Here is an 11,090-nt window from a genome sequence, read left to right on the forward strand (position 1 = left end):
TATTCCTGTAAAAAGCATGTTGAGGGTTGAGTAAGCATTCACATTCGGAGATCTAACGGAGGCTGATATCTGATTCCTGCCTGAGATAAGTGTGCTGGAAATTCTACAGGAGATAGGCTCTGCTCACCAGAACCATTCGTTATAGAAACTTTGGAATTCTGTTTTTTCTCCATTCTCTGTAGAATAAGAACAGGTCACTACTTTATGGACAAGTATAAAATACATCATATTTTCAGTTCTAATGATGCTATAAATGCAATACAAATTCTCCAGTCACATTGGTTATGAGCATAAAGTATACCACATAACCTCAGATCTCTAAGAGTGGAAAGCTTAAACAAGAATGGGTGCTGCTAGAATAATACTGCTTCCTTTGATGTGACAAATGAGCATCCATCTCCGCCCCCCTCCCCAGATGATTTCTTCAGCATGTTAGAACAGTGAGGAATAGTTTTAGTCTCATAACCAAGTTAGAGTGAAGGCATTGGCCACATAAAACTCCATGCTCCATTTTTTTAAAAAATACTGAATCTTTGGCAACTATTCCCTTGTAACTACTTTACAGTTTCTAAAAGAAGTTATTGTCCAAAGCTGGAAGAACTTAAAACTTCTCAGATGGGCATATGAATGAATGGAGGGAATTAAACAAAAAGTAAAATTAAAAAAGATGACATCTGTTAGTGGAGGAGCTGGATAAAAAAATTTAAAAAGAAACAGTAATTTAAAGTTTATTACAGCTACAAAACAGGTTATCTTGATTAGAGTAGCATCACATGGTACACTTCTGAGCCCATTCCCGAGATATTCTATTGTTATTTATCTTTGTAGGTTTTACCAATCTGTGCAATCTCTAGCACTAGGGGGTCATCTGGGTTTGGTTCACAGCAGTGAACAAATGTATAAAAGAACTTTAGAAGCATTGAAGCAGGAGACCACCGTGATCTTAGAATATGGAGATAAATGCTGCCATTGCTGTTAACATTTGGATGATAAATTCTTATAAATGCAACCTTAGGTGGTTTGAAGGGGTAGTGCACATGAAAATGAGTTGTCAAAAAGAATACACCACCTTCATATGGGCTGTTATGAGGTCCCATAATTGTGGATTGCCAATGGAACATATCATCCCCAACTAGGCCTGCAGAACATTGTTCTGGAGGTTCATAGGCCAAATCACTATGTTCTTTATTAGTCCGTTTTACCTCCAATGTCTGTGCTTTTTCTCAGGCTCCTCACTATCTGTGTGTCCTCAAAGGCCAACCAAAACTCTTGATTATGAAGGTGGTGGGGAAAGATCTCTTCATCTCTCATCGGCTCTGCCGGACACTGGTGCATTGCGGTGAGGGCCTTCCTCAAGCTGTGGACTGGGTGGCCTCTTCCCTGAGAAGCATCTTTTGCCTCTCCAGACCTATGGAGCTCATGCACATGACATTGAAACATCTTAATAAGAGAAAGACATACAGTACTAAAAAGTACTGAAGTACTAAAAAAGACTATGGTACTAAAAGCAAAAACTGAGGAGTTATCTCTGCTTAAGAAACTTATAAAAAGAAAAATCACTCTAAGCTAGCCCCTTTGTGTGGTGGGTTTTAGCAATGTAACAGAAAAGGTAGCCACAAATGTGTTTGTCACCTGGCCCTAGCGCCTCCTGCCTCACGAATTCTATCTGCTAATCACTATTTGCCTGCAATTCTTGCAATTATTTGGCTCAAAAGACAAGCAGTTGGGATGACATTGTCACATTTCCACATTCTCTTTCAGGCTATGTTGTGTCTGTCCTGGACTAGGGCTGGAAATAAATAAATAACTTCCACTGCAGCCTCTTCCTTTCATGGACTCCTAGGTCACCTTTCTTGGGTGCCTTATCTTGTTCTGACAGTTATCAACTTGAATTGTATTTTATTTATTTATTTCATTTTCAGATTATTATTCAAAGTGACATCACTCACACAATTATTTTACTTTTATATTCTTTTTTTCCTAATTGTTAAAATATAGGGTATCTTTGTTAGAAAAACTTAAATATATATGTGTGTGTGTATGTGTGTGTGTATAAGCAGAACGTGAAAGTCCTTATAGCATAATCCAAACCCGAGTAACGATTCACATTAATAGTGTGGTGTATATTGTTGCAGATCCATCCCATGTTTATAGACACATAAACATAAAATGTAAACTGAATCAACATAGAAGAGTACACAGAAAAGAATTTAGCAAGTGCACTAGATGTAACTATGCTGATTGAAAGTGAAAGGATGCTAATATATGCTAATTATACAACTCTTCAAAAATGAGGGTATTTTTTGCCCTATATTTCCCTTCAGCTCTCCTCTCCCTTTTTCAATGTCCCACTATTAACCTATAAAACAATATGCTTCTAAAAATTTGAAGTGTAATGCAAAAGAAGAAGTTTAAAGAAGACTAATAGCCAAAGGTGAATTTACAGACAAAAGTATTTTAATAGGTCTCAAAAACTTTGCACAGCAGGATGACTATTTTAGATTTACCCTAAGTTAGTTAATATTAGTTAATATTAGTAATAAGTTAGTTAATATTAGTAAAATATTTAGCCAGACTTCTGACTTAGAGTAACATTCAATAAATGTTGGCTATTTCATTATTATTATTATCTATTCGATGCTTTATAATTCTTACATATAGAATTTTGATTTTATATTATTGAGAACGTTCTGAATCAATTTAAAATACAATTGCTTTAAATTATTGGGGTTTGATAACATCTACCTTCTGGTCTGAAATCACAATCAAATGTTTCTTACTTTGTTTATGAATTATTTTAATAGTTGAAAAATAAATAGAGAGTTTTTATATTACTGTGACCATGCAAATATTGTAGGTTACAGAGCCATTGTTATCTAGAAGAAGTTATTTTTCTAAATATTCTGTGACTACTGTTTTGATTTTATATTTGCTCAAAACACTTTTCAGGTGAGAAGGGGATTAGTATTTTATTTCTATTTTTTGTGTTGTTTTTATTTATTTGTTTCACCTTTTCTACTTATATGTAATTATCTTGCTTTGTGGTCAAAGAATATGTTTTGTAATTTTTTCTACTTTTCTGGAATTTTTTCAGATATTTACAACATAATGTCAATTAATATACATGTTCAATAAACGTATGAAGAGAGGTTGTTGTATTACATGCTTAAAGGATGTAGAGTTCTAAATATATCTATTAGAACAAACATATGAATATATCACCCAAACCTCTAAAGACATTATTATTATTAGTCTGCTGAATCAGGTAAGACGCAAGAGTATTAGAGTTTCATACTCCTACTATTGTTGTGATTTTTATTTCTTTTTGGATTTCCCCCAAATTAGTTAATACATTAAATACTTAGAAGGCAGTCTGACTTATAGTAATATTCAAAAATGTTGGTTATTATGATTACTATTATGATTTATTTGATGTTTTATAACTTTTACATATAGAATCTTGATTTTATATCATTGGGAATATTCTGCATCATCATTAAAAATGGTAATTGAGGTGAGCCCAGCAGACTAGTGAGGTGCCAGCAACCCCTCCCCACTCCTTGGACCCAGAGGGGAGCACCAGCCCCCACCACCTAACCCGATGAGGTGAGCCAACTGGGGGCCCATTCTATGACCACAGATTCTGGATAGGACTCAAGGTAGTTTAACATAGCCCATAACTACCACCACACCTACAGTCAAGCAAAGACAATTTACCACCACAGTAGCAGCCAGGGCCACCCCACACCTAACCTCAGTTTCATAGAAGAAACAAACCCTTTACAAGATGACCAAATGTCAACAAAAAAAAACCTAGAACTACAAATAAACAAGAAAAAAGACACCACCAAAAGAACACAGTAATGCTCCAATGTCAGACTCCATGGAACAGGGAATCCTTGAAATGTCAGAAAAAGAATTCTGAGCAATGATCTTAAGAAAACTTGAAGGAATAAAGGAAGACTCAATTACAGAACACAATGAAATAAGAAAAAATACCCAGATTATCAAGGAGGAAATCTACAAAGAGATTAATACCTTAAAAAAGAGTGTAGCAGAACTTCTAGAAATGAAAGATTCACACAATGAAATAAAAAACATAACTGAGAGCTTGAGCAGCAGGGTAGAGCAAACAGAAGAAAGAATTTCAGTTCTTGAAGATGGTCTTTTCTAAATCACTCAGGCAGACAAAAAAAGGTAAACAAATTAAAAATAATGGGAAAAATCTAAGAGAGGTAGCAGACAACCTCAAGCACTCTAACATCCAAATTGTCAGTATTCCAGAAGGGGAGGAGAAAGAAAAAGGTATTGAAAATCTATTCAAAGAAATAGTAACAGAAAACTTCTCAGGTGCAGGGCAAGATGCAGACCTTCAGATCCAGGAAGCTCAAAGGTCCCCAAACAGATTCAATCCAAAAAGATCCTCCCAAGACACATTATAGTTAAATTTGCAAAGCTCAAAGACAAAGAGAGAATTCTACAAGCAGCAAGAGAAGAGAGTCAGGTCACTTATAGGCGTACCCTCATTTGTAGGAGTTCACCATCACCTGACCAGCCCTGCAAGAAATTTCCAAGGGGGGTCATTCATCTGGAATCTGAATAATGGTGACCATTAGCACAAATACACAAGAAAGAGCAAAACCCACTATTAAAACATAAATTCCACCAAGAAAGAAAAAGAAACTTAATCACCCCACCTTAAATCTCCAGCTAACATTGAAGAAGAGAAATAAAAGGGGAAATAATGATCAAAACATAAACCATCTAAACATAAAGCAATTAAATGACAGGAATAAAGCAACACTTGGCAATAACTAAGTGTGAATGGACTAAACTCCCCAGTCAAAAGACACAGGCTGACTGATTGGATGAAAAAGCTAGACCCAAGTATATGCTGTTTTCAAGAGACCCACCTCACCTAAAGAGACACACATAGACTAAAAGTGAAGGGATAGAAAAAGATATACCATGCAAATGGAAACCAAAAATGAGCAGGAGTAGCTATTCTTATATCACACAAAATAGACTTTAAAGGAAAAAACATAAAAAGAGACAAAGAAGGCCACTACGTAATATTAAAAGGATCTATCCAGCTAGAAGACATAACAAATATAAATATATATACACCCAACACTGGAGGACCCAAATCTATAAAGCAAACACTCTTGGATCTAAAGAAACAAATAGGCCCTAATAAATAAGTAGTGGGTGATCTGAATATCCCTCTCTCAGTATGGGACAAATCTTCCAGGCAGCAAGTCAGCAAAGAGACACAGGATTTAGTCTACACCTCAGACCAACTGGACCTGGCCGATATATACAGATCAATTCACCCCAAAACTACAGAATATACTTTCATCCCATCAGCTCATGGAACATTCTACAGGATAGACCACACACAGAGTCACAAGTCTAGTCTCAGCAAATTTTAAAAAATTGAAATTATTCCAAGTATCTTCTCAGACCACAATGGATTAAAATTGGAAATTAATACTAAGAGAAACTCTGGAAACTGTACAAATACATGGAAACTAAATAATAGGCCCCTGAATAGCATATGGGTCCAAGAAGAAATTAAATAATAAATCAAATAATTTCAAGAAACCAATGAAAATAAAGATACATCATACCAAAACCTGTGTGATACTGCAAAAGCAGTACTAGGAGGCAAATTTACTGCAAGAAATGCTTACATCAAAAGAATGGAAAGACTTCAAATAAATAACCAAACACTATGCATCAAAGAACCTGAAAAACAACAACAATCCCAAAGTAAAGGTACTAGACAGAAAGAAATAATTAAGATCAGAGCAGAACTAAATGAAATAGAGACCCCCAAAACAATAGAAAAGATCAACAAAAAAGTTGGCTTTTCAAGAAGATAAATAAAACAGACAAACCATTAGATAGGTTAACAAAAAAAAAAAAAAAAAAAAAGAAGAGAGAAGACCCAAATAACAAAAATCAGAAATGAAAAGGGAGACATAACAACTGACACCACAGAAATACAAAGAATCATTAGAGACTATTATAAACAACTCTATGCCAACAAATATGAAAATCTGGAGGATATGGATAAGTTTCTAGACATATACATACTATCAAGACTGAACCAAGAAGAGATAGAAAACCTGAACAGATCAATAACAAGCAAGGAGATTGAAGCAGCAATTAGCAAACTTCCCACAAATTAAAGTATGGGTCCAGATGGCTTTACAGCTGAATTCTATCAAACTTTTAAAAAGGAGTTACTACCAATTCTCATCAAACTATTCCAAGCAATTGAAACAGAAGTTACTCTCCCAAACTTATTCTATTAGGCCAACATAACTCTGATACCAAAATCAGATAAAGACACAACAAAAAAAGAAAATAACAGGCCAATATCCTTGATGAACATAGATGCAAAATTCCTCAACAAAATATTAGCAATAAGAATACAGCAACATATTTAAAAAATTATACACTTTGATCAAGTGGGATTCATCCTGGGGATGCAAGGATGGTTCAACATACGAAAGTCAAAAACTGTGATACATCACATCAACAAACTCAAGGACAAAGACCATATGATTATCTCAATAGATGCTGAAAAAGCATTTGACAAAATCAAACATCCCTTCATGATAAAGACTCTGAACAAATTAGGTATAGAAGGAAAATATCTCAACACACTAAAAGCCATTTGTGACAAGCCCACCACCAGTATCATCCTGAATGGGGAAAAATTGAGGGCCTTTCCCTTAAGAACAGGAGCAAGACAAGGATGCCCATTCTCACCACTACTATTTAACACAGTGCTGGACGTACTAGCTACAGCGATCAGGCAAGAGAAAGAAATAAAGGGAATCCAGATTGGAAAAGACAGTCAAACTGTCACTATTTGCAGATGACATGATACTATATATAGAAAAACCTAACAACTGTCAAAAAAGTCCTAGAGCTGGTTAATAACTTCAGTAATGTTTCAGGATACAAAATAAATGCCCCCAAATCAGTTGCATTTATATACTCAAATAATGAACTAACAGAAAGAGAAATAAGAAAGTAAGTCCATTTACAATTATCACAAAAGAAATAAAACACCTAGGGATCAATTTAACCAAGGAGGTGAAAGACCTCTACAATGAGAACTAACCACTTCTGAAATAAATTAAAGAAGACACAAAAAGATGGAAAGATATTCCATGTTCCTGGATTGGAAGGATTAACATTGTAAAAATGTCTACACTATCCAAAGTGATCTACAGATGCAATCCCCATCAAAAGACCAATAACATTCTTCACAGAAACTGAAAAAACAATCTTACCTTTCATATGGAATAACAAAAGACCTCAAATAGCCAAAGCAATCCTGAGCAAATAAAATAAAGCCAGAGACATAACACTACATGACTTCAAATTATACTACAAAGCTATTGTAACCCAACCAGCATGGTACTGGTATGAAAATAGACATTCAGACCAGTGGAGTAGAATTGAGAACCCAGAAATCACCCCTCAGGCTTATAGCCATCTGATACTGGAAAAAGGCAATAAAAATCTACTTTGGGGAAAACACTGCATCTTCAACAAGTGATGCTGGGAAAACTGGATATCCATATGCAGAAGAAGGAAACTAGATATTCACCTCTCACCATTCAAAAAAATCAATTCAAAATGGATTAAAGACTTAAGTGTAAGCACCAAAATTATAAAATTACTAAGGGAAAATATCCTTTTGCTCAGCATTCCTTTGGCTATGCGTGGTCTTTTGTTATTCCATATAAATATCTGGATAGTTTTTTTCCATTTCTTTTTATTTTTTTTTTGTCTTTTTTGTGACCGGTAAGGGGATCGCACCCCTTGGCTTGGCATCGCCTGCACCGCGCTAAGCCAGTGAGCGCACCGGCCATCCCTATATAGGATCCGAACCCGCGGCTGGAGCACTGCTGCACTCCCAGCGCCACACTCTCCCGAGTGAGCCATAGGGTCGGCCCGTTTTTTTCCATTTCTGATAAAAATGTCATTGGAATTTTGATGGGGTTTGCATTGAATTTGTATATCACTTTGGGTAGTATGGACATTTTCACAATGTTGATTCTTCCAATCCAAGAGCATGTGATATCTTTCCATCTTCTTATATCCTCTCTAATTTCTCTCAGCTGTGGTTTGTAGTTCTCATTATAGAGATTTTTCACATCCTTGGTTAACTCAATGCCTAAGTATTTTATTTTTTTGGTGGCTATTGTAAATGGGCAAGCTTTCTTGATTTCTCTTTCTGCATGCATGTTTCAATTTTTTATAATTTGCTAAGACTAGATTTGTGACCTAACGTCATCTATCCTAGAGAATATTCCATCTGCTGATGAGAAGAAAGTATATTCTTTAGTTGTTGGGTGAAATGTTTTTCATATATCTGCCCAGTCTAGTTGTTCTAAGGTATAGATTAATTCCTGTGTCTCTTTGTCAACTTGTTGCCTGGAAAATCTGTCCCATACTGAGAGAGGGATGTTCCGATCACCCACTGTTAATGTATTAGGGCCTATTTCTTTACATTGTGATATTTTGATGCATGTATAAAATATAGACTTATTAAATCAATCTAATTAACATATCCATCCCCTCACTTCTTTTTTGTGGTAAGAGATTTGAAATATTATCTTAGTTATTTTGTAATATACAATGCATTATTATTAACTGTAGTGACCTTGCTATATAAAGGAGAAATAAGTTTTTGAGACCCATTAAAATGCTTTTGTTTATAAATTCAACTTTGTCTACTAGTGTTCTTTCAAGTTATTTTTGGCATTTACATTTGAAACTTTTATTCTGCCTGGTAAGCAGGTAAGACAGCAAAGCCCAGGCTCCGAGGCAAGGAGCCAAGAGCAGTTGCTCCCTCTGCACAGAAGCCGGCAAGAGAGCATGCTGAGAGCACCACTTTTGCAGGGGTGGCCCACCAAAGCCACAGACACAGCTATTACAAAAGCAGCTGAATGCCATAGCAGTAGCTGCAGCCACTATGCAGGTGGCCCATCAGACACTTGACTGCATTGACACAAGGGGAGTCATCAGTAGAAGCTAAAAAATGAAAAGGAGGTCTCTCTCCTCAAAGCTCACTGCAGAGTGGTAGAAGAAGCAACTGCTCTACCAGATGACCAGACATCAATGTAGAAATACTAGAAATATGAAAACCCAAGAAAATATGAAATCATCAAAAGAATGTAGTAATTCTGAAATACCAGAACCCATAGAGCAAGAAATTGTTGAAATGACTGAAAAGAAATTCCAAGCAACAATCTTAAGGAAAATCACTGAGATATGAGAAAACGCAGTTAGACAACATAATGAAAGGAGAAAAACAAAATCCATGATATGAAGGAGGAAATTTACAAGGAGATTAACGCCTTAAAAAAGAATGTAGCAGAACTCATGGCACTGAAAGATCCACTCAGAGAAATCAAAAACACAACCAAGAGCTTAATCAGCAAGCTAGGACAAGCAGAAGAAAAAATTTCTTGTCTTGATAATAGTGTTTTTTGAAATAACTCAGGCAAACAGAAAAAAAAAGGAAAAAAGAAATTAAAAAATGAAGAAAATCTAAGAGAGATAGCAGATAACCTCAAGTGCACAAACATTTGAATCATGGGTGTTCCAGAAGGGGAGGAGAAAGGAAAAGGCATGGAAAACTTATTCAACCAAATAATGGAAAACTTCCCAGGTATGGGGAAAGACACAGACCTTAAGATCCAGAATTCTCAAAGATCCCCAAACAGATTCAACCCAAAAAGATCCTCTCCAGGACACATTACAGTCAAACTGGCAAAGCTCACAGACAAGGAAGAATCTTATAAAAAGCAAGAGAAAAGTGTCAAGTCACCTATAAGGGAGCCCCTACCAGACTATCAGGTGACTTCTCAACAGAAACCCTCCAGGCCAGAAGAAAATGTAATGATATATTTAAAATACTAAAAGAAGAAAACTTGCCATCCAAGAATGCTATACCCAGCAAGGCTATCCTTCAGAAATGAGGGAAAAATAGTGTATTTTCCAGAGAAACACAAGCTGTGGGAGTTCACCCACACACAACCAGCCCCACAAGAAATCCTCAAGGAAGTCCTGCATCTGGAATCCTAGAAATGATAATCACTACCACAAATGATAATGATAATCAGCACACAAGAGAGAAAAAAACTCACTGGTAGAACAAAAATGCAAATGAACAGGAGAAAGAAACTGCATTTAACCACCACACACACACACACAAAACGTCATGACAATGTGATCATGCCCATTCTTTATTTCTGATTTTAGTAATTTGGGTCTTCTCTCTCTTTTCCTTGGTCAGTCTAGATAAAGGTTTGCAAATTGTGTTGATCTTTTTAAAGAATCAACTTTTGGTTGTGTTGATTTTCTCTAATGTTTCTTAATTCCCTATTTCATATATTTCTGTTGTAATCTTTGTTAATTCCTACTTAAATTTGTTTTTGGTTTAGTTTGCTCTTCTTCTTCTAATTTCTTAAGGTAGAAGTTTACATTAGCGATTTGAAATTTTTTCTTATTTCTAATATAGGTGTTTACAAGTATAAAATTTCCTCTAAGCACTACATGAGCCCTGCGTCCTATGAGTTGTGATATGTTGTGCTTTGATTTTTATCTAAAAGTATTCTCTTATTTCCCTGTGATTACTTTTTTTACCCATTGCTTATTTAGGAATGTATTTTTTAATTTCCACACACTTGTGAATTTTATAAATTTCCTTCTGCTATTGTGGTCAAAGAACATATTTTCTAATCTTTTAAAATGTATTGACTTGTTTTATGTCCAGAAATAGAAGTAAAATAAATTTTAAATAATAAATTAATAAATAAATAAAAACAGCACTTTTGTAGCATATCTTGCAAGTTTTATAATTTTTTCCAGTATTTCAAAATAATTTGTATTCTTTGTTTACCAATAAAAAATGTTGTTTGTATGTCTATTTTCCTAACTTGTCAATTTTTCTGATAAAGTTCTTTAACATTTAAAATTTTTTTTTCAAAATTTTAGAAGCTCATTATTTTATGCATGTCTATTCTTAACATCATAGAACTGAATTTTGTTTTTAATCT

The 11,090-nt window shown here is 35.1% G+C and overlaps 1 protein-coding gene across 1 annotated transcript; it reads right to left on the reverse strand.

Moving 5' to 3' along the window:
* Positions 1-812: 812 nt before the first annotated feature.
* Positions 813-1,121, reverse strand: LOC134366811 (ubiquitin-conjugating enzyme E2 D3-like). Its single transcript, XM_063083271.1, has one exon. It carries the CDS (start codon positions 1,119-1,121, stop codon positions 813-815), a length of 309 nt encoding a protein of 102 aa, XP_062939341.1.
* Positions 1,122-11,090: the final 9,969 nt, after the last annotated feature.

Source organism: Cynocephalus volans, chromosome X, assembly GCF_027409185.1.
Source record: "Cynocephalus volans isolate mCynVol1 chromosome X, mCynVol1.pri, whole genome shotgun sequence".
Lineage (NCBI taxonomy): Eukaryota > Metazoa > Chordata > Mammalia > Dermoptera > Cynocephalidae > Cynocephalus > Cynocephalus volans.

What these genes read in the sequence shown, in the direction of transcription:
- LOC134366811 (XM_063083271.1), bottom strand. Translation starts at nt 1,121, where the DNA reads ATGTTCCATTGGCAATCCACAATTATGGGACCTCATAACAGCCCATAT.